This window comes from Rana temporaria, chromosome 2 (genome assembly GCF_905171775.1).
Source record: "Rana temporaria chromosome 2, aRanTem1.1, whole genome shotgun sequence".
NCBI lineage: Eukaryota > Metazoa > Chordata > Amphibia > Anura > Ranidae > Rana > Rana temporaria.
In genome coordinates this window covers 393442887-393467384 of record NC_053490.1, presented here as the reverse complement: position 1 = coordinate 393467384, position 24498 = coordinate 393442887, and the positions used below count along the sequence as shown (strand labels likewise).

At 42.3% G+C, this 24498-nt stretch overlaps 1 protein-coding gene across 1 annotated transcript in view; it reads left to right on the top strand.

The window, feature by feature from the left end:
* Positions 1–24498, top strand: part of CCDC80 (coiled-coil domain containing 80) — a 149690-nt gene that overhangs the window by 123214 nt on the left and 1978 nt on the right. Inside the window, exon 7 of the mRNA XM_040338054.1 lies at positions 23395–23475. Within this exon, the coding sequence (XP_040193988.1) occupies positions 23395–23475 (81 nt within the window). The remainder of the gene's footprint in view (positions 1–23394; positions 23476–24498) is intronic.

Genomic DNA, 24498 nt, shown 5'->3' with positions numbered 1-24498 from the left:
CTTTCTGAAAATGCATTAAACCCACTGGATATAAGAAAAGTCTATGGCTCAATGCAGCTAACCCAACGATGCACTGTGCTGCACCCGTGGATCAGTGTGAAAGCAGCCTAATATATGTTAATTATTTTCTTGGTGCTAATGTGCCCATTGCAAAAGCACAGTGTATGTGTTGTCTGTCGACCCTGGGCAAGCACTTCCCTGGTTTGAGGGGCACATCAGAGGGCCCCAATGGCCACAAGTTGAGCACTCGTTATAGATAAAAAACTATAAAGCAAAATCACTGTGCAGTACTTGAAAGCAAAAATGGATCCCCCTTTATACAGAATATGTTCAGATTATACCTAATAAAAGTTTATTATTAATTTATTTACAAATTATAAATATATATATTTTTCCTTAAAACATTTATATATTTATAGAACTATTTACATTAAATGCGCACTATAGCTGAAGATATTGGGCTAGATTCAGCAAGAATTTACGCCGGCGTATCTATTGATACGCCGCGTAAATTCAAAGCTGCGCCGGCGTATCTTCTTACTGTATTCAGAAAGCAAGATATGCCGAAATTAGGCCAAGATCCGACTGGCGTAAGTCTCTTACGCCGTCGTATCTTAGTTGCATATTTACGCTGGCCGCTAGGTGGCGCATCCGTCGATTTCAGCGTAGAATATGCAAATGAGCTGGATACGCCGATTCAGAAACTTACGTGCGCCCGGTGGATTTTTTATGTCGTTTGCATAAGGCTTTTTCCGGCGTAACGTTACTCCTGCTATATGAGGCATAGCCAATGTTAACCACTTCCCGACCCCCGCATGTACATATACGTCCACAATATGGCACGTACAGGCACATGGGCGTACACGTACGTCCTCGCCTATTAGCGGGTGGGGGGTCCGATCGGGACCCCCCCCGCTACATGCGGAGGTCGGGTCCGCTCGGGGAGCGATCCGGGACCACGGCGCGGCTATTTGTTTATAGCCGCTCCGTCGCGATCGCTCCCCGGAGCTGAAGAACGAGGAGAGCCGTGTGTAAACACGGCTTCCCCGTCCTTCACTATGGCGGCGCATCGATCGCGTCATTCCCTTTATAGGGAAGACACGATCGATGACGTCATTCCTACAGCCACACCCCCAAACAGTTGTAAACACATACTAGGTGCACCCTAACTCCTACAGCGCCACCTGTGGTTAACTCCCAAACTGCAACTGTCATTTTCACAATAAAGAATGCAATTTAAATGCATTTTTTGCTGTGAAAATGACAATGGTCCCAAAAATGTGTCAAAATTGTCCGAAATGTCCGCCATAATGTCGCAGTCACGAAAAAAATTGCTGATCGCCGCCATTAGTAGTAAAACAAAAATAAAAAATAAAAATGCAATAAAACTATCCCCTATTTTGTAAACACTATAAATTTTGCGCAAACCAATCGATAAACGCTTATTGCGATTTTTTTTACTAAAAATAGGTAGAAGAATACGTATCGGCCTAAACTGAGGAAAAAAAATGTTTTTATATATGTTTTTGGGGGATATTTATTACAGCAAAAAGTAAAAAATATTGCTTTTTTTTCAAAATTGTCGCTCTATTTTTGTTTATAGCGCAAAAACTAAAAACCGCAGATGTGATCAAATACCACCAAAAGAAAGCTCTATTTGTGGGGAAAAAAGGACGCCAATTTTGTTTGGGAGCCACGTCGCACGACCGCGCAATTGTCTGTTAAAGCGACGCAGTCCCGAACTGTAAAAACACCTTGGGTCTTTAGGCTGCATATTGGTCCGGGGCTTAAGTGGTTAAGCATGGACGTCGTTCCCGCGTCGAATTTTGAAAATTTTACGTCGTTTGCGTAAGTCGTTCGCAAATAGGGCTTTGCGTAAATTACGTTCACGTCAAAAGCATTGACTATTTGCAACGTGATTAGGAGCATGCGCACTGGGATACGTTCACGGACGGCGCATGCGCCGTTCGTTAGAGACGTCATTTACGTGGGGTTATGTTTTATTTACATAAAACACGCTCACCTCTTCTCGATTTGAATTCGGCGGGCTTACGCCGAGAGATTTACGCTATGCCACCGTAACGTAGGGCGCAGGTTCTTTGTGAATCCAGCCCCAGCCTCACTAAGTTACGGCGGCGTAGCGTATCTCAGATACGCTACGCCCGCACAAACTTACGGCGGGCTTTATGAATCTAGCCCATTGTATTCTGGTAACTGTGGTTAAATACTTGTAATTATAGCATTCACTATACAAATTATTTTTATATTTTTAATGCCGTTATTTAGATTATTTGACAAGCTGGCCAGCTTAAGTGAGTTACAGGGGTTGAGATAACCTATAATAGTATCGGAGGTGCTTATAAAAATCAGCTTCTATTCATATGGTTTGAACCTTTTTTCCAAATGAAAAAAAAAAAAATTGCTGGGAGTCTAAGTGGGGCGCTAAATCTATGACCTTGAATCACATGTTATAATAGAAACAGAAATAAACAGTAAATGCCAGAAATTAACCCTCAGCAAATGTCAGGAAGAGCAATGATAACTTGTAGCAATAACCCCAAGCAAGTTTCAGGGCCAGAAATGATAACATCCAGCAAAATAAGCCCCACCATGCACAATAACCCCCAACACAATAACTACCGCCCAGCACCATATACCACATCACTGGTGTTCAGTAGTTTTAATTACCTGCGCCCACGTCCTGTGAAGCTCCCTTTCTCTTACAATGCTGTGAAAAACTATAATTTTTCTGCCAGGCAGGAGATCACTCTGCCAGAAAGAGCAAGGCAAGGTAGCATAATTACAGCCAAAATGCTAGGAATGCTGGGTATCAAGGCCGATCCGCCCTATAGGCTCACTATACAAGCCGCTTAGGGCCCCGCAAAGCGGCGGAGGGCCCCACAAATTACTAGAGGCCCCGCCTGGTGAGAAGTCATTTACGGCCCCTCACACTGCTTCTCAACTCACTGGCTGCATGGGAGAAGAGGTAAGAAGTCAGCACCCCCTGCTCCGCACTTTAATGTAAGATGTCATTTTCGACAGCAGAACACCCCCTCCCCCCGCTTCTCAACTTTAATGTGCCATGTCATTTTGCTTAGGGCCCCAGGGAGGTCAGGATCAGCACTGCTGGGTATACACGTTGTTTTCTTGTTTAAGCATCAAAGCAATGTTGATGCAGGGATCTCTCCCACTGTGCCTTTGTATTCTGACAGCGGGGACTATCCCCATCTGAATACACAGATCAGCATGTTGGTTTTCCAGCATGACTATTCAACAGAAGCTGGTTGTTAGAACAGCTTCAGTTGAACAGACCATGGTACACACAGACTGAAATTCGCCAGGTTCCTACTGAAGCAGCTGAATTTTCGGATTTATGTATACCCTGCTTAGGCCAGCAAATGTAAAAAGAATCCACAGACCAGTTCAGTGCACTACAAGTTCCAGCTTTCAGAAATGTCCGTCTGGAATTTCAGCAAGATCCAAATTGAGATCAGTAGTCATGCAACAAGGATCCTGCAGCTTCCACTAGAGATCCAGGAAGGTGCAGTGGTTTTTGACAAAGGATTGTTCCTTTGAAACGCGTTAGCGCCCCCCTGCACCGCTACTTACTTTCAGTATCACATAGGGGTTGCCACAAGGCAGTGGATAGCACTGTAGAATGTCTATTCTGCCCATAGGTTGACAACGCTGCTACTCCAATTGTTAATTTACTGCTATAAACAACATGTAATAAACCTATGTTACGGGAAACACAAAAACAAAAACTGCTTTGGTAATACTTTTAAAGAGAAAGTAAACCCTCTTTTTTGTTCTCTGAAAAAAAACTGCAAGAGAAAGGCATAATGAGCTAGTATGCATAGCATACTACAGTAGCTCATTATGAATGACTTACCTGAGATCAAAGCCCCCAAAGCGCTCCTCGTTCCCCTCCGCCGCCATGTTGCCTAAGAGTCCCTTCTGTGTATCGCCGCTCCGGCGCTGTGACTGGCCGGAGCGGCGATGACGTCACTCCGGCTCATGCGTGCGGGACCGGCACGATCCCCTCGCATGGGAGAGTTTCCGCCATTATCCCATTGATAAAACCGGCACGCTCAGTGCGCCTGTGTCGTTGTTTACGGCGCACATGCGCTGTATACATCAGTGACAGATTTTCTGCAAATATCTCCTTAACCGTGTAGGTTAAGGAGATATTGCAAGCACCTACCGGTAAGCCTTAATGTAGGCTTACCTGTAGGTGCAAGTAGTATCAGAGGGTTTACAACCACTTTAACAGACTGTGGGATATTTTTTTATTTTTTTTGTTACTTTGCTTGTTCTACTTTAAGCTAATCACATTTACATAAAATATTATGTGACCGTAGTTTCCTTTGCATTTTGCAAGGGTATCATGTAGAAAGAGAACATTTATAAACAGTTTCCAGTTTTCCCAATGAAGCCAAGAAGAGACAGGAGAGCCTTGTTTATTCCTTGTTTTGCTTTAGTGCCTAACAGAATGAGCAGCCTACGGATAAGAAATTTGTGTGTGTTCCAGGTGATTAGCGGCTGCTCAGGGAACAGTTGTGAGTGAAATATTCCAGGCCTTTTTTGTGTTTGGCTTTCTAATGGCAGAAACAGGGACAGTGCAGGAAATTCAGTCCCCGCCACTGGAGACCCTGAGAGATATACAAGGCCAGCTAACTATGCATGCATTAGCCATCCCTTACTTCATTTTCAGGCATATCAGAATGGAGGTACACATAAATTATATCCATGTAGTAGATTCCTGGAGATCAGCAAGTTACAAAGTCAGGGGGAGAGTTGGAAACGCAATACAGTACTGTACATGTAAACATATACCTCAGGGTTTTCCCTCATGAGTCACTTGGCCAGAATACAAAATAACAACATGCCTACAGATAAAGACCACCGGTCTTGCCAATTTTTTTTTTTCTTTTTCGTTCTCTGGATCATACATTTTTTAGAAAAGGTGAGGTTAACATTCCTAACATTTTGTTTCTAGAACAAGAAATGTGAATTAGCTAGGCCATATCTGATATGATTTTGGTTGATTTATGGGGACCTAAATATCTGTATATACGTCCCAAAGTTCTTTCTTCTTTTTTTGCTTTATTGTTTCTACCGTGTTTAAAAACCTTTCCTTAAAGAAACATTGAGACTGCCATTGTCGACTCCTCATTCTACAAATGCAAGTTCGCTGCCAATTCCATCGGCTCTGTACTTTGAATCACACACCCAGAACAAGCATTTTGATAAGGCTTTCTGAAATTGACTTTCCTAATATATACAGCAAATGCCAGGGGTATACAAGCTCTTACCACCACATCCCTAAAGTAATAAAAACAATGATATATACTGTATGTCCAGTAGGACCAAGATACAATTTTATTGGGTTAATGCCGGGCTTCCTTTAATATGGTGAAAAATAACTTTGATTCGGAAAGACACACAGGCGGCGTTAATGTTGTTGTTGTTGTTGGTGGTGGTGGTGGTCGTCAACACAGCCTGCTGATTCCCACCCCCATGCAGCTGCACAGACATGCAAAGTGGTTGTAAAGGCAGAATTTTTTTTTTTACCTTAAAGGGGTTGTAAAGCCAGGAGGTTTTTTATCTTAATGCATTCTATGCATTAAGTTAAAAAAACTTTCTGTGTGCAGCAGCTGCCCCCCAGCACCCCCTATTACTCACCTGAGCCACATCTCTCTTCAGCCATGTTTACAAATTCCTCGCCCATCCAGGACTCTTCACCTGATTGGTTGAGACACAGCAGCAGCGCCATTGTATCCCGATACGGTCAAATAATGTCACTTAGACAGTCAGGAGAGAGAGGGGGCAGTGCCAAACTCGGGCTTCATGCCTGAATCGACACAGGAAGCTGTGACTCTGCTCGGGTGCCTCCATAGCAAGCTGCTTGCTGTGGGGGCACTCGATAGGAGGGAGAGGCAGGAGAGTCGAAGAGGGACCCAAGAAGAGGAGGATCTTTGCCGCGCTGTGCAAAACCACTGCACAGAGCAGGTAAGTATAACATGGAGGGAAACAAACTGACTTTACAATCAATTTAATGCATTCTCTGGATAAGCTCCCCCCGAATACTTACCTGAGCTCAATATCGATCCAGCGTTGTGCCTGAAAGCAGCAGCACTGCTCTTTCTCTCTTACCTCACAGGACTCTTTTGGCTCTTGCTGCTGTCAAATAAATCCTATGAGGAAGGGTAGGTCCAAGTCAAACTGTAGCTTGCTATGGGGGCACTTGAAACACAGGAGGAGTCAGAATCACTGACGGGGGGGACGGCCGTGCAGAAAATGTTCTGGGCTGCTCTGAGCAGGTAAGTATAACATGCTATTTAAAAAGAAAATAACTATGACAATCACTTTACAGCGGATATATCTTTAAAATACAAGTTTTATTAAGACATAACCACTAAACATAGTGGCTATATTAACAGCCAAAGAAACCAAACCAAACAAAAAACTAATAATAATCCACTCAAAAAGAAAGTATGCACATAGTGTATATGAACAACCCCTGTCAGCAACCCCTTAAAAACCCATCCACAGTAGGTATTTACATTAAATCAGAGGGTCATTTAGGGTGATCCTCCTCGGACCTCAAAAAATAATGGACATATAGCACAATAATATATTGATCAAGATGTTGGCTGTGGAGGAGTTGAAGATCTCAACACATTTCGCTTGGTGCTTCCTCGTGAGAGGGGGTTTCTAGAATGGAACACAGAAAGACAGGGGTAAAATACCCTCAGGTCCGTCAGCATGTGGGGCTCATAAACACCCCTTAAAGAAATACACCCAGGGCAGTCGGTAGGGGCCATTTACATATACAGTATATGTAGTGATATTTCTTTGAGAGATATATCTACCTTAAAAATCCTCTACTGGACATATACCATTTATAATTGTTTTTTGCTTTCCGGATTTACATACTTGTTCCAGGTAAGTCAAGTGAGTTAGCATAGTAGCATTTGCAGAAGATTAGCAAGGCAGCATGTCAATTTAATCCAAAAATAAAATAGTAACCCAATACCTACCAGGCTATTAATATTGTATTATTATATTAATGTATTCCTAGTAGAAAGGTCCACCAGCACCCAATGTTGTCTTAGGACATGTTTTCATTGCCCCCTCCCAAAAAGATCAGCCTAAATGCTAAATAACATACAGGTTGCCATATGTATAGAAGAAAGTCAGCATTATTCTGGAGGATAAACAGTGCTGTATTTACCATTGGCACTTGTGGGATGGTGCCTAGGGCACCAGGGTTAGAGCAGTCAACACAAACCCACAATGCCTAAAAATTCTAATAACATTTCCTCATTTTGTTACCTTCTCCTGATAATTTTGCATCAGACCATTAAGGAAAAGCGAGGGGACATGGTGCTTTTAATAGATTAGAAATGTTTACCATGAAAGAAAATGCACATTTACAAGGACTTCTAATGAACCAGAATTTCACTTCTCTGCTTATCCCTATCTGCTACCCGTTGCTTTCTAGATATGTGAGGTACACCACTACATCTCATCTCACAGTATTAAAAAAGATAAAAGACAAAACAAAATATTTTTATGTAGTAGCTGTTGGTGGATCTATTAGTAATATATTGTACCCGTATCTCTAGTTAAGACTTTTTCATTTTATCAATTTTTTATGATGGGTTTTTGGCAAAGTAAGTGACTTTAGGCAAGGGTCAACTTTAAAACAATTCATCTCAACAGCTGATGACTTAGTTTCTTTTTCCTGGCTGCCTGCCCAACAAGCGGTTATCCCAAAACCCATATGTTTTCCAGACATATATTATTGCCTGGAATGATGTCAAAGAGCACATTTCTTTTCTAACAGGGAGATCCTTTAAACTGCTGGAATCATAATGAGCAGACAAGAACATATGCATAAAATTGCTGCTTCGTCAGAATGGGTCCTGTATGAAGCTGGTGGCATACAAATTGAGTTTATTTAGAGCCATTTTACTTCCCTCACTCAGTTTTATTTTTTTGTGTATACATACCTTTTTTTCTTCAATTGTCCTTAGGCTTTATGAAGGTTTTGCAGATCAGGAAAGGTGCCCATTTATAATTTGATCGACAACTCGAGATCTGTGTATAGAGCTCTAAGTCTAACGGAATGTGCAGCTCTACTTTAACTTGCAAATAAAATAATCTCTACATTTATAAAATCACAAATCAACTAGTTTGGCAACACTGGAGTGATGAAATCTGAACATTAACGTCACACTGCACGTCTGTGCCCTTTGCACTGCAATGTAAAATAAACCTGACAGTGTGCCAAAGTTAGAATGCAAACATACAGGAGGCATAAATAAAGGCCATTATGTAGTAAGAAGGATAAATGTTATTCCTCTGCAAATAAATAAAAAGGACTCAAACAAGAATCCCTAAATAGCTTATATTTTTTATTGTTACCAAGCTTATATGCCTTTTTATGTTGTATTTTTAATGGCACAAATACATTCTACATACTGTAGTAACCCATGTATGTGAGTGGGCACTCTGGAATGCCAGTAAACTTTTTAAGGTTAGGCCCACAAGGACCTTGGGTAAAGTGTGGGATAAATCCGTGCACACGTCCACCTCAACTTCTGATATATAATGTATCCCAGTAGTCACCAACCAGTAGTCCAATTTTGCTGGTCCCCAGTGGTTTTGGTGTAAATCAACATTGTGGTTAATGTATACCACCCAGTGTTGTTCTCAATGCACCCTGACAGTCAATACTGTCGGTGTACATGGATAGCCAATGTTTCCTCTGTAGTTCTGGCTCCTGTGAACTCAGAGGAAGGTGTTAGCCCTCTGCTCTGCGCCTCCAGCGCTCACTGGAGCACTGGGCTGTGGAGGGGGTGGGAGCGGCTGGCTCAGCCTCTCATCGGCGAACTGAGAGGCTGAGCCAGCTTCTGGTCCGGTCTACTGTTTTCAGACTGGGTCTGTTATGTTAGCCAACTGTCGGCTGAAAAGGAGTCACAAGAGTGCAGAACGAACTGCACTTCTGTGATCCATAGGAAAAGTATAGCCAAAAACGCTTTCGATATACGTCTCCCTTAATTACTGTGTTGTACCCATCTTTGTTTAGTGAGCACTTAAAGCTTAAGTGATAAGAAATTTGCATTTTTAGTAGAATAAGGAAAGGTTTAGAATGTATAACAGAGGGTTTTTTCTTTAGAGTAAGGAACTCTTGTCATATTTGTATTATATATAAAAATAGTACTACAGCGCTAATTAAATATTTAAAAATTATGACATTAAAAAAATTACCAAATAATAAACGCAGCAATAAGTGATGTATGTCAAACGAATAGTGCAAAATTATATATAGTATTATGCGCTGAATATTAACTAAGATAATGTGAAAACCATAATACAAGTGATTCAAAATCCAAAATGTATATATACAGATCCACACAACAATTAGTCCAATTGCATGGATACACCAGTGCTTCTTCTGTGAACAACACCCAGATCAGTGTAATGATTGAAAGATGTGAGATGTAATCACACTCTGCAGACTTCTGTTTCATATATATGCAGCGCCTCCTCCACACTGATACAGCTCATAGAAATCAAACAAGAGAAAGAAATCTCATAGCGCAAATAGCATGAACAAAACGAATGGGATAAATGATTTCTGACAAGGTCACACTCACGAATCCTCCGAGTTTAAGACAGCATTAAGACAAAAGCACCAATCCTCCGATTAAAGCCGCTCAGCGTGTCTGATGCACTCTCCTCATTCGGATCTGCGATCCGTCCCACTCGTAACTCCTCCCCCACGCGTTACGTCACTAGACACGTGACTTAGTCATGGGTAACTGCTTGCCCGGTCTCAGATGATGTTATTTATAGTCAGCGAGAGACTCAGGCAAAAACGGGATTTGCAGTAAGGGAGTATTTCATCTTACATCATCGCAGGCTGATAAGGATTGGTAACATATTCATGTATACAATTTTAATACAGAAACAATTAGAATTTTTATTTGTATTATTTGTATTACTATTTTTGTCCTCATTACGGAAAGTTTCCTCAATTTCTTGTCCCAGTGACAAAACAGTAAACAGAAATCTTCCCACTGACATAAAAAAGTTCTATAGAGGTCATGACCCTTCCCCCTTTTACTATTAACGCTGGGTTATGTTCTCTGTAAATCACTGACGAATATACCAGCATAATATAACTTATGTAAAGTAAGCTTATAGCTAGTTTACACTGATATGTCTGATATGTCGTGCTAAAGCGGGTTAGCCCAGCAAAACAGCATTCACTTTCTCAGCATGTAACATTGATGATATCTGTAAAATGCTTATTATTATGATGTGCATTCATACAATCAAAACATTTTATATACTGTATATAGGCATATTCAGATAAAGCTATCCAGATACTGCATACAGGTATATCGAGATACAGCAAAGCTGCCATTATCAGAATGTTTATGTAGCAGGGCACTGATTTTTTTCCCATGCTTACAGCAGATCTTTATTCTAATAATCTGTTCTCAGTTTTGGGAATGACCAGATGTCAGTATGCTAGATCCTCAGAGATGAGCTTATTTTATTTCTCTGGTCCACCATCGGCGCTCCTGGCTCCGCCCCACATCAAGTGTCCCCATAGCAGACTGCCAGCTTTGGAAGCACTTGCGCAGGCTCGCTCCTGAGCCCCATGCTGCGTGTCTATATGACACACAGAGAGGGGCCTGGCCTCGCCTTACCACTGGCTTCCTCCTCACTGGCTGTGCCAATAGCTCCCGCTGCTGTGTCTGAGCCAATGAGGAGCAAGAGAGGGAGTTTATTACCCTAATGCAGAAAATGTAAAACCCCTTTAAAATGTCCCTTTGGAAATTTCCACCTGACCAGTCCATATCGGCTTTAGAAAGCAGTGTACTAATGAACAGAAAATCGAACAAGGATATTTATGTCCAGTTTTCTAATAGTGTGTACTAGGCTTTAAGATACAGGTAGTTTCACTGCAAAACAGTGGCAGCGGACATAATCTTGCTAAAAGTAAGAGGAGATAAATACATAGCTGCTGTTAAATATTATTGGATGATTGAGCCCTGGAAATTGTATTTTCATCTAACTATGGAGGGTGATTAGATGGCCTATATGGTACACTTGAATAGTCGTTCACTTTGAGGCCACTGTAAAACACAATTTGAAAACTCTTTGGGCCGAATTCACAAAGCACTTGCGCCGACGTATCTCAAGATACGCCGCATAATTGCAAATATGCGCCGTCGTATCTGTGTGCCGGACCCACAAACTAAGATACGCCTAAAAATAGGCTTCATCCAGCTGACGTAACTTGCCTACGCCGGCGTAGCGTGGGCGTATATTTAGGCTGGATGCATTGTGGCGCTCCCATTGATCAGCCATTCAAATATGCAAATGAGGAAAATACCGTGATTCAGGAACGTAAGTGCGCCCGACGCAGGCTACGACTGGTGCGCGTAAGTTGTACGTCCGGCGTAAAGTTAAGCCCCATAAAGGAGGTGTAACCCAGCAGCAGACATGCAAAGGTCTGCACCAAGTAATACAAGCTGGCGTATTTTACGTAGTTTACGTTGGAAGTGAGTCTGGCTGATACGTTCATGGCATAGGCAGTGATCCGGCGTATCTTAGGCAGTTGTTCCGACGTGGTTGTGAGCATGTGCAGGCGGATGCGTCAACGGCACGACGCATGCGCAGTTCGGTAAACGTACTTGTCTGGTGCTCGGACCATCATTTGCATGGGGTCACGCCTCATTTACATGAGTTTGCATGGCTCACGCCCACTTCCACCTACGCCGACTTACGCCTTCGAAACCCAGCGCAGTTTTGGCAGCATTGGCTTTGTGAATTCCATGCTTGCCTTTCTGCTCTGTGTCGGCATAGCATATATTATTTGCACTACGGCGGCGTAATGTGCGCCCGCTCTCTGTGAATCCGGGCCATAGTGTCTGGGAGGAAAATTAAAGTTTGACCCCCTTCCATGGGAATATGTTCTAATTTGCTTTAAAAAAAAAAAACTGGATGTGTTTCCAAATGCACAAAATATGACTGTCTGCTACTATTAATAGGAAATAACACAACGATTTGTTGATCTAGGGGGAATCTAATTACCTTGGGGATCAGGGAGGAATGCTTTTTTTCCCTAATTGGATCATGCTTTATATGGATTTGTTTGCCTTCCTCTGGATTAACTGTGGGCTTATGCCCTGTACACACGATCGGAATTTCCGATGGGATAAAATCTGATGGAATTTTCCGTCGGAATTCCGTTCAAGCTGTCTTGCATACACACTGTCAGACCAAATTCCGACCGTCCAAAACGCAGTGACGTAAAAGACTACGACGAGCTGAGAAAAATGAAGTTCAATGCTTCCGCGCATGCGTCGACTTGATTCTGAGCATGCGTGGGTTTTTTCTCTGTCGGAGTTCCACACAGACGATAGGAATTTCCAATAGGAATTTTTTCCATCAGAAAAAAATAAAACATGTTCTATTTCTAAACACCGACGAAAAAAGTCTGATGGGGCCCACACACGGACAGAATATCCTTTGAAAAAATTCCGTCTGACTTTTTTCATCGGAAATTCCGATCGTGTTTACAGGGCATTACAGTTCTGAGGATGCAGGTTTTATTTATATATTTCTTTTCTCTGTTGAACTTGCTAGACATGTCTTTTTTTTAACACAATTAACTATGTAACTTATTCAGTGATTGGTACTGTGGCATGTATATCACTGAATAACCATTATACATGCATGGAAGACCTTGCTTCTGATCATTACTTTTAAACAAAGGCAACATCTCCACCTAATGGCTACACCAAACCTCAACACTATATAAAAAGATTACACAGGAACCTAATTTACATTATGTGGGCTGTTTGTTTTTTGTAAAAATGTGAAGAATGAGAAGAAAATTACCAATAATTTTTTGATTTTTTTTTAGCCCCTGAAAAATAAAACCAATAGTCTGATTGGTTTAATTTGCAAATATTACATTTGATAGCATTGGAAAGGTTTTTGTTGCTTTGTTCCCTTAAAGATGATTTGCCCTTACTTCCATTCCTTGGGCCAGATTCACAAAGAGTTACACCGGCGTATCAGTAGATACAGCGACGTAACTCAGAATCTAAGCCCGTCGTATGTTTAAATGTATTCTCAAACTGAGATACACTTAAACATGCCTAAGATACGACGGCCTGCGCCGTCGTATCTTAGGGTGCAATATTTACGCTGGCCGCTAGGTGGCGCTTCCATTGCGGTCGGCGTAGAATATGCAAATGAGTCGTTACGCCGATTCACGAACGTACGCTTGCCCGTCGCAGTAAATTTAAGCTGTTTCCGTAAGAGATACGTAAAGATAAACATGCCCCCTAGGTGGCGTATCCTATGTTAAGTATGGCCGTTGTTCCCGCGTCGAAATTTTGAAATTTAACGTTGTTTGCGTAACTCGTCCGTGAATAGGGCTGGACGTCAATTACGTTCAGGTCGAAACCAATGACGTCCTTGCGACGTCATTTAGCGCAATGCACGTCGGGAAATTTAAGGGACGGCGCATGCGCAGTACGTTCGGCACGGGAACGCGCCTAATTTAAATGATCGACGCCCCCTACCCGGATCATTTGAATTAGGCGGGCTTGCGCCGGAGAATTTACGATACGCCGCCGCAACTTTACAGGCAAGTGCTTTGTGAATCAAGCACTTGCCCGTAAAACTTGCGGCGGCGTAACGTAAATGCGATACGTTTCCCCCCCCGCAGATCTACGTGAATCTGGCCCCTTGTGTCAATTGGGGATGGCTAATTGCTCCCATAAAGACACAAATAAAAAACAACTTTTGTTTGGTACAGTAGAGAAAGGTTTGAACCTTTATCAGGTTTAATTGCTATGAGTCCATTGGTCCCTACCACCACTACAGGACACAAGGGAATATGAACTGGCAAGAGGAACCACAGCAAGGTGTGGGGGAGCAGGTAACAAAGTTAGGTTTGCAAATTCCTTCATCCATGCTACACAGTAAGCATGGACATCTCTCACCTGTGGCCAGGGGCGGACTGACAACTCATGGGGCCCTCGGGCAATAGAAGATTATGGGGCCCCCGGGCTTACAGATGGCCACCAAGCCAGAAGGCAGTGTACAGGTGGGGCAGCTAAAATCTCAGGATTTTCACATCAAAAGCATGTCGATTTTGAACATATCAGGGACATATGTAAAAAAAAAACACAGATTTTTACATACTGTCCCTGGTTTTACTGAGTCTGGCAACCCTGATGGGGCCCCCTAGTGGCATGGGGCCCTCGGGCAGTGCCCGAGTGCCTTAATGGTCAGTCTGCCCCTGTCTGTGGCTACTGTATTCTGACAACCATCCTCACCAGCTGTCAAAATACTCAAACAGTGCCTTATTGGATGCAGCTGACAATTTACTCCGGGCTCCTTTGATTTTTTACAATTGAGGGATGTAGGGCGGGAGGAGCAGATAGGGTCACTCACTGAGCGTATTTCTGCTATATTATCAGGAACCAGTGTATGGTCAATTTTAGACTCAATGCACTCTATATTTTGCAACAGGCCTGGTAAAGCACACTCCTCCCCTTATTTGCAATACAAAGTCTGTGCCAAAGAATGGAACTCAGCTTTGCTAGCACAGAGCATTGACGTGTGAGGGAAGTATGCAGCACTTTTATCCAAAGAAAATGGTATTTTGAGGCACTTTTAAGCAAAAATACTGTATGTCAAAATTCATAACATGCAGCAGTACAAGCCTAAAAGAGATAGAAAGCCATCAGACTTTAACCACCCCCCCCCCCCCATTCTAAAAATACAGGTGGGCAGGAGCGCTGCCCTAGGGGCCAGGTAGCTGTATGATCTCTGGCCTGCTGTGTCCACCATACACATTATGTCCACATGTCAGTTGTACACAATAGATAATTAGAACAGTAGTACATTATCTGATTGTAGTATACTAAAAGATTTATTGTGGTGAAAAGACAAATGGCAACACAAATTGTGACAATTAAAATCAGGTGCAGAGCAGACGATCACATCTGACCTGCTCTGCATCCCACAAGAATCTCTCCGCCATCTTGTTTCCACTTCCTCATCTAAGCTCTCATTCAGCCTGATGTATGGACTTTCCAGGCTGCAAGTTGTAGGAAAAGGCTTCCCATCCCAGATGCATGAGTCGACCACTCATGGATTACATACAAACAGTGCCATTTCTTCTTTCCATGTGTAGCAAACCCCCGAGGGAGCTGCTTTTGTTTGTTCAGTCCGTTACTCTGCCTTTTAACCCCAATGAGCTGTCCCAGCCCCTCTGGCACACCTAGCAATGTGATTAATGGTATAACTCAGCAGGAATACACAACACAGTTCTTCTTGTAGTTTACTTGAAGAAAAGTACATTTCAGGTTAACATTAGTAAGCCAGGACCTGTGTAAGTACCCAGGACTTGGTTGAAACAGTTTAAAGAAAAGAGTCAGGAACACTATGCAAACAACAAAAGCAATAGGTAACAATATGTACAGATTAAATAGACTCCCCAATAACTTTTGGTGTGTGTGGGATGCTGTGGCTAAAGGGGAACCCCAGGCTGGCCTACAATACCTCTAGTACACACCCAGTGAAAGGATATCAATACCCGTGGTGTGTCCCCTTTAAGAGCAACCGCAATAATATCCTGGAGCAAAGCTTTGCATTTTATTATCTTCACCGGCAATGTAGGCGCTCTGTGGACAATATTTGGATGTGGTATTCTATGAAAAGCATTAAAAGGTTTCTGGGCAAAGCCCCCTCACCAAATCCTGTACACAGTCAGCGGTCCTCCCCTGAGCGATCTTTCGATCTTAGATGCAGGTGTGTCTCAGTGACATTCAGTCCTTAAGATGTTGCAGGGTGTCCTTCTTTAGCATGGAGAGTCTGTTCATCTGGGCTGGAGCTGCATGAACAATCTGTTCCTCTGGGCTGGAGCTGCATGAACAATCTGTTCCTCTGGGCTGGAGTTGGAGGCTGTGTGTCCCTTGGTAGGCCGCGATTCCACACACACATAGAATGCAGATGCTCTCCTGATGGTTTGCAGGCAAAAAGAAGCTCTGGCCTAGTTCCTCTGGCTTTTTATCTCCTTCCCCCACAGTCCTTTGCTGCTGTCTCATGATTGGCTCTGGCTCGTCCAATAGGGAGTTTACAGACAACCTCCAATAGGGAGTTTCCAAACAAGCAGTTCTGAGTGTCTGTGTGAAGAGAGAAAGGGGGGTGACAAAGCCCACACTGCTGCAGCAGACAGCTGTCCCCTAATAGATTATATCAGGCTGGAGAAGTACCTGCTACACATGTAGGTCACTAATTTACAAGTATTTCTCAGTACTAATAATGTTGCACTTAGTTTGGTGCTTCCTGGTGTGTTCTTTTGGTCCTGCAGGTGTATCCATCTACCCAGTAATCCTATCTTGGCTTGAGGTTCCCTGTAGTTGTGAGACTGTCCATCAGAAGCCCTTACTACATGATGAGCCTGAATTTAACTGTCACAGAGGGATTTATTTACTAAAGCTGGAGAATGCAAAATCAGGCTCACTTCTGCATTGAAACCAATTAGCTTCTAACCTCAGCTTGTTCAATTAGGTGTTGACAATAAAACCTGACTGGTTTCTATGCAAATGTGAGCCTGATTTTGCACTCTCCAGCTTTAGTAAATAAATCCCAATGTGAGTTGCCATTTGTCTTTTTACCATAATTAACCTGTTAATATACTACACTCAGATTGCACACTGCTATTCTTCTTATCTGTTTGCCTAGAGATACTTCAAAGATGCTGCATCTGGTGCATTGAAATCAGTGGAAAGTTACTCTGATCGCTCAAATTGGACTCTTTTGCTGTTCTGCATAGATATTTATGCATACTCTCTCTTTCTGGTGCCTCCCCCCTAGGTTGGAGAATATTCTGGAAATATGTGGGCGGAAGCTAGGAGGGTTGTCTTGCATATTTAGGGGCCCTTAGCCAATCCACAGGGAGTGGGGCTTGCAGAGAACTAAGTGAGCCCTTAAAGGGGTTTTAAAGGATTTTTTTTCCCTAAATAGCTTCCTTTGCCTTAGTGCAGTCCTCCTTTACTTACCTCATCCTTCGATTTTGCTTTTAAATGTCCTTATTTCATCTGAGAAATCCTCACTTCCTGTTCTTCTGTCTGTAACTCCACACAGTAATGCGAGGCTTTCCTCCTGGTGTGGAGAAAGCCTCTTGAGGGAGCAAGGGGGTGAGCAGGAGTGTCAGGACGCCCACTAACACACAGCTCCTTTCTCTATCTGCAAAGTAGAGAGTGTCCTGACTTGCCTGCTTGCCCCTTCCCCCCTCGAGAGGCTTTCTCCACACCAGGAAGAAAGCCTTGCATTACGGTGGTGAGTTACAGACAGAAGAACAGGAAGTGAGCATTTCTCAGAAGAAATAAAGACATTTAAAAGCAAAATGGAAGGATGAGGTAAGTGAAGGAGGACTGCACTAAGGTAAAGGAAGCTATTTAGGGAAAACATTTTTTCCTTTACAACCCCTTTAAAAAAAACATGAGTCTTGCCAGCAGGGGAGTCGGGTGGAAGATGGAAATGCAGTACTAAGGGAGTCAATGGAGTCGTTTCACACATCTCCTGTAGAAGGGTCCTGTGTTTCTTTGGCTCACTTTAAGGTCCAAATTAAGGCAAAAATTCTGACCTGATTCACCCCTGAAATGAAGAACAGGAACGCACTGGACCCCCTGCTGTGAGTTGCTCCACATATAGTGTGAACCCAGCCTTGCTGTGGTTGAGACAATTTCCTTAGTGAGTTAAGAATCTTACATTAGCTTTAGCTGGCTCAAAGACAATTAAACATGGGATTTTAGGCTATCACTGTAAAGTGGCTGGACTGTGCTACCTTTTATAAATGCGGTCCACATTATCCATTTTCATTCATGAGGTTCGGACCACATATTCCACCGGAAACAGGTTTGGATGGATATGTATGTAGTAGTTTGCATTCCTGACTACATAAAAAAGGATATGTCATGTGGCACCGAATTTCAACAAGTAAAGACAATTATAGTTGTGGGTGGCTACAGCTTTATCACTATAGGGCAAGCATTGTAGTCAAATAGTTGTATTGTATTTTATGAGTACCGAGATAGTCCCCTCAAAACTAATTGAGTGGGCAATGTTGGGTTTAGCTTCAGCTACTATTCCCTTGTTCCCACTCTCCCCTTCTTTCTACTACAACTGGGATGATGGTACATTTCTATTTATATTATATGTTCTTTATCTGAGGCTATACTCCCCCTTTTGTAGTCAAATAGTTGAATTTTGCTTTGCTTTTTTGTGTGTCATTTCCTGATTCACAATTACAGGATCAATGGGTAGCTTCTTTTTCAAAGAGAGTAGCAGCAGGATAAGAAGTGTAAGGAGGCAGACAATGATCCAGTAACTTTTATACCACACTAAAGCACAATATCATTTTCAGACACTGCATGCAGCTCTTAGAAGAACAAAATTACAAGATAATGACATCTGACAAATGCCATTTAAACCACATTTTATACAGTGCATATTTTTCAATCTCACTGTTTTAGAAGAAAATGCTGTTGCAAATCAGGTCGTTTTAAAAGACTATTAACTGAAGCTAACAATAATTGAATAAAAAAATAGCTCCAAGTTAGCATAGTGGCTTAGTGGTTAGCACTTCTGCCTTGGAACACAAAGGCTAGTGGTTTGAATCCCAGCCATGACACTACCCTCATGAAGTTTGTTCTGTGCGTGTGTGTGTTTCCATGCTGGTTGGTTAGCTGTCTTAATGCATCTTATATGTATGTGAGGTAAGGAAGCGTGTAGGCTCTTTAAGGGCAGGGACTGATAAGAATGTATGATATATACTGTTTGGAAGGCAACATGAATTAATATAATTTCTGGATTTTGTATATATCTGTATATTAATTACCAACGGTCAGACAAGCTGAGGCTTGCATTGCCCTGGAGGACAGGATGCCCCCCCCCCAGGTTGGAATGTAGCCTGTTAAACCTCTATATTTACATGATACTAGAAGCTCCAAGCTGTCTGCAAGATCCTTTGATTAGCCCCTCCACAGACAAAGGGAAGTGCAACTGCCAGCATAAATGGCAATCATCAAAGGCCAGCAAGCTGTTGGAGATTATATGGACAATACTGCCCCCAAAGGCCAAGTATGGCAAGACAGTCAGTAATAAGGAGGATGGTCCTGGGAATGCAACGATTGGTCCAAAGGCAAGTGGGCTGGCAATGGGGGGGAGTTTGAATGAGATACGATTGAGGTTCTTTAAATAGGACGGTTTGAATCAGAGAGATCTATTTTTCCATCTGAGCTCAGCCTGCAAGGTTTACCCAGAGGAGGGGATAAGTATCGTTTATTATTATTATTATTATTGTTATAGACTTTATAGATATCTGTTGTTAGTATATGATATTCCTATTTTTAAAGGAAATACATGTAACTTGTTTACTAAGCAAAGGTGTCTGTCTTCATAGCTAACCTTATGTCATTAGGCCTAGATTAGTTACACTGATAGATTAGTCTAGCAATAAAGGGACATACAAATTAATACATATATGCACTAGTCAGCAGAGTGTATAGTATTGCAAATTATTTACTTCATATACTGTATGGAAATTATTGAGACTCAAAACCTGGAACAAAATACATCAAAGAGTGTGGCTTCGCCCCCTAAAACAGGAAACATGGTCTAAAAAAAACAAGCTCTAATGCCGCGTACACACGTTCGGTCAAACCAATGAGAACGGTCTGATGGACCCTTTTCATCAGACCAAACCGATCGTGTGTAGGCCCCATCGGTTATTTATCCATCGGTTAAAAAAATTCAATCTTGTTTTAAATTTAACCGATGGATACCTAACCGATAGAAAAAAAAACAATCGTTTGTAGGCACGTCCATCGGTTAAAAATCCACGCATGCTCAGAATCAAGTCGACGCATGCTTGGAAGCATTGAACTTAATTTTTTTCAGCACGTCGTTATGTTTTACGTCACCGCGTTCTGACACAATCGGTTTTTTAACTGATGGTGTGTAGGCACGACTGACCATCAGTCAGCTTCATCGGTTAACCGATGGAAAAATCCATCAGACCATTTTCATCGGATGGACCGATCGTGTGTACGCGGCATAACTCGCTGCCTATTAAAAAGCAGAACTTGTTAAAAATTTAAGCAATATGCAAGGACAATCAGATCCTGGATTTGCATACAATATATCTGTTCCCAAACCCGATACAGGGATATATCACATCCTACATTATAAACGTCATAAGAGCAATGTGAAAGAACAATAGGACAGTAGACTCTTGCATTTACACAGAAGATCCCCAAAAGCAGATAGTGATAACATTCTACATTACTAAACATAAATGTCATATGGGGCTTATGCTGCAATCTATCTCTTTCTATGCATGGAGGGGGACTTTGTGTCTGCTATGCATTAATAAGTGCTTTGTGTGGGATAAAGCCTTAAAGTAGAAGAAAAGCCGAACTGTTCCTAAAAATGCACCCTCCCCCTCCTTCCACTTACCTTTTTTCTATCCACTCTAGTCTAAACACATACCTCCATCTCTCTGTAAGGGAGCACTTTACAATGGCAGTAAATTCCTGGAGAAATGACATCATCCTTGGCTCCCATGGCCCATCCATTGTCAGTGCTCCTTCCTCTCCAAGCAGCAGCTTCTCCCTGTCACAAGGAAGCTGGAGCTGTGGGATCACGTGACCAGACAGGAGCGGGTTAAACTTAGAAATGCGCACACATCTTTTTTTATACAGGTTAGGCAGTATAGATAGGGAGAGGAGCAATGGACCATTTTAAGAATAGTTATAGTTAATTTGTCTTTTTCTACTTTAAGTCCTATGTCCATATCGTACTTGTTATCCAGACCTCATTTATTAGTCTTAGCTGTCGACAGGCCTTTTTTTTTAGATTACATGTTTTCTCTCTTTCTTGTTCTCTGTTGTGAGAGTCTGCTGCTGGGTGAAAATTCTAACTGCTGTTAGAACGCACAAAGGTACCAGAGCTGCATGTTTGTTTTGAAAAAAAACATTAGGGTGCACCTTTCAGCCAGGAAGACTTGAGTTTAGTTAGTGACTAGGACAAGCAGATGTTCACTGCTAACTGCAATGTTGTTCATGTTAAATAATACAAACATATTGCAGAATGAGTGAAATCAATGCTGAGGTGTATTCATGTAAGGAAAACCCATGGATCAATGTATGCAAATGAGACCTATGCCACAAAGCAGACAATTATAAAAATGACATATAGGAGGTTATTTACAAAAGGCAAATCCACTTTGCACTTGAAATTGCACTTGGGAGTGCAGTCGCTGTAAATCTCAGGGGTAGATCTGAAATGAGGGGAAGCTCTGCTGATTTTATCATCAAATCATGTGCAAGCTAAAATGCTGTTTTTTATTTTCCTTGTATGTCCCCCTCTCGGATCTACAGCGACTGCACTTCCAAGTGCATTTTCAGTGCAATTTCAAGTGCACTTTGCACTTGTAATGCAAAGTGGATTTGCCCTTCGTAAATAACCCCCATAGTGTACAGACTCACAGATAGTGAATTACATATATGAGGCCAGCAGCATAGAGATAGCCCTGTTGAACCTCAACAGCTAGACCTCCTAAACCTGATCCATGTAGATGTTCACAAACAAATAATATAACATATATATAAACTGATCCAAATGTTATGTATATAAGTAATACATAGAGACAGGGCATATTGCAGAAAACATGAGGCAAGTGTTGTGGCATTAACACTGGTATCCAAAAAGAGCTGCAGCTTCCGCCCCTAGACCTGAACAAAACCAAAGGTCTTAACTAGACTAGAAGAAAATATGAGTGACGTAATTTCTATATACTGTGACAGGAAGTCAGGTAAATCTGTGGGTGTTGTCACAGGCGAATAGAGTTTGCATGTGTTGCGCTATACAAATTTCTCACTCACTCACTCACAGACGGGAGATACATTTCTGCCTTGTTTAACAATACACCAATTATTATCGGGTGCGGGCTGCAGAAGTAGCCAGAAATTTTTAAGGGCGTTGGAAAACTTTAGCTGTTCAAAATGAGGCAATTAAGGCCTCTATAAGTAATCCAGAGGATTACTACTGATTGCTGCATCCTGAGGCTTTTTGAGTGAAGGGGAGCAGTGAACAGAAATACTTCTGAAGAGGTGAGGTGCTGTTGATTTTTCTGTGTGATAAAAATCAAAAAGACTATTTGTTTTCTGCTTTATGACCAGCAGTGTCTGCCCAGCACTAGGCTGTGCCAGACTCCATAGATAGGTTCCTGTGTGGTGAAGGTAGACGCCCCAAGTGGCCAGGGTTTATTTTATGTTTGATTTTGTTTATGCTGTTTGGATGCTTGCAATTGTTTCCAGCTAGATGGAAGAATAAACCAAATTCTTTGTTTTCAACCGTCTTTGGCTGTTTCTCTGTATCGTTCAGTGTGTAGTGAACCCATCCAGGGGGTCACACACCCCCGCTCCAGAGCTAATCCCTTACAATACATATGAGTAGCTTTACTTAGTCCACAATTAGGTGGGAGCAGTTTATAAGGTTGTAAAAAGTCCATATCTTTTGGTTAAATAAAGCTACTGACCCTAAAATAAGAGGCAGCAAACATATAACTAGAGGATGTATTCACAACAATCAGAAGTCAACATCTGCTTGTGTTAATGAGAATTGTATAATTACAATTTCTCAATGTTTTGCTTTGCAAATGAGCCTGTCCATTAAATGTTGCAGGATCCCCATTTTATGTTCCCAGTCCGGCCTATGGCTGGGACTAATGTGCTTTTAAAGACGCGCTGATTGCTCAGTTCTCGATCTTCGATGACAGAGAGCCGGTATCTGTCAGTCACTGGCTATCTGCTCTGGCCGTCCAACACTCACTGGACCACCGGGTTCTGAAGGGGTGGAAGCGGCTGGCTAAGTTTTCCTGCAGGTCACTGAGAGGCTGAGCCAGTTGCCAGTCCAGGCATCTGGGTGGATCCTGACTTTAAAGTTGGGATCTTGCCAGAGCTTGGACTGACTGAGTGACATCAGGCTTTAGCCTGCTGTCGTCTAAGAATGGGTTATAGGTGTGCAGAGCAAACTGCACTCCTGTGATCCACAGGAGAGTTAGGGACAAAAAAGCTTTGGCCATACTTCTCCTTAAATTATGTTTTACTCATTGAGATTATTTGGATTATTCCTGCATACTGTATGTGTAATATGTACTAATGTAATATAAACTTTGTAATATGTTACTAATTATGGAAGATCACTAGCAGTAGAGGAGCTACATGATAAAAAAAAATCTCTATCTTTTACTAAATTATTAACTGTTTTTTTTAGGGCTACGACACATGGCCATTTTGAAAATGGTTGGCATTGGTGTTGAAGGCGGTGGTGTTTTGGAACTCTACCCAATCAATGGTAAGAATAAAAAGATGAATTATGGGATGCATGTGGCCTATTTAAAAAGTTCAAATTTCCTATTTTGGCAATTGAAAAACATTTTTGAATGTTTTATTCCATCCAAGACCAAGATGAATCCATCATTTTTATCAAGGATCACTTCTTTCAAAATTATGTTGTAATACAAGAGATCCAATAGGAAGAACCATGGGCCAGATTCACAGCAGAAATACACCGGCGTATCTACGGATACGCCGGCGTATTTTCAAATTTTCCGCGTCGTATCTTGATAGGGAATCCTCAAACCAAGATACGACGGCTTTTGGCATAGATCCGACAGGCGTATGACTTCGTACACCTTCGGATCGTAGGTGTAATTCTCCGGCAGCCGCTGGGTGGAGTTTGCATCGTTTTCCAGCGTCAGGTATGCAAATTCGCTGTTTACTGCGATCCACGAAGGTACGCGCGTTCGTCGCATTCTCTTACGTCGTCGCTAGTCATTTTTTCCCGTCGCAATCTTAAGCCTGCTATTTCATGGCTTAGATTTAGACCAGCCATGTTAAAGTATGGCCGTCGTTCCCGCGTCCAATTTCCAATTTTTTTTTCTTGCGTAAGACGTCCGGGAATACGAAAGTACATTACGCACGTCGCCGTTCAAAAAACACGTCGGGGCACCGTAATTTCACGCAAAGCACGGCGGGAAATTTTCACACGGAGCATGTGCAGAATGTTCGGCGCGGGAGCGCACCTAATTTAAATGGTACACGCCCCATTTGAATTAGGCGGGCTTGCACCGGGCGGCTTTACGTTACACCGCCGTAAGTTTACAGGCAAGTGCTTGGTGAATCAGGCACTTGCGCTGAAAAGTTGCGGCGGTGTAACGTAAATGAGTTACGTTACGCCGCAGCGCTGGTACGTGAATCTGGCCCTAGGACCTTAATGGAATGGGCCTCCAGTGTTTTTTCCTTCTCCTATTTCTTTATAATCGTATACCAATTCACAGTGTAGAATCAGCCATCCCTTCATGTGCTTCACTTACCC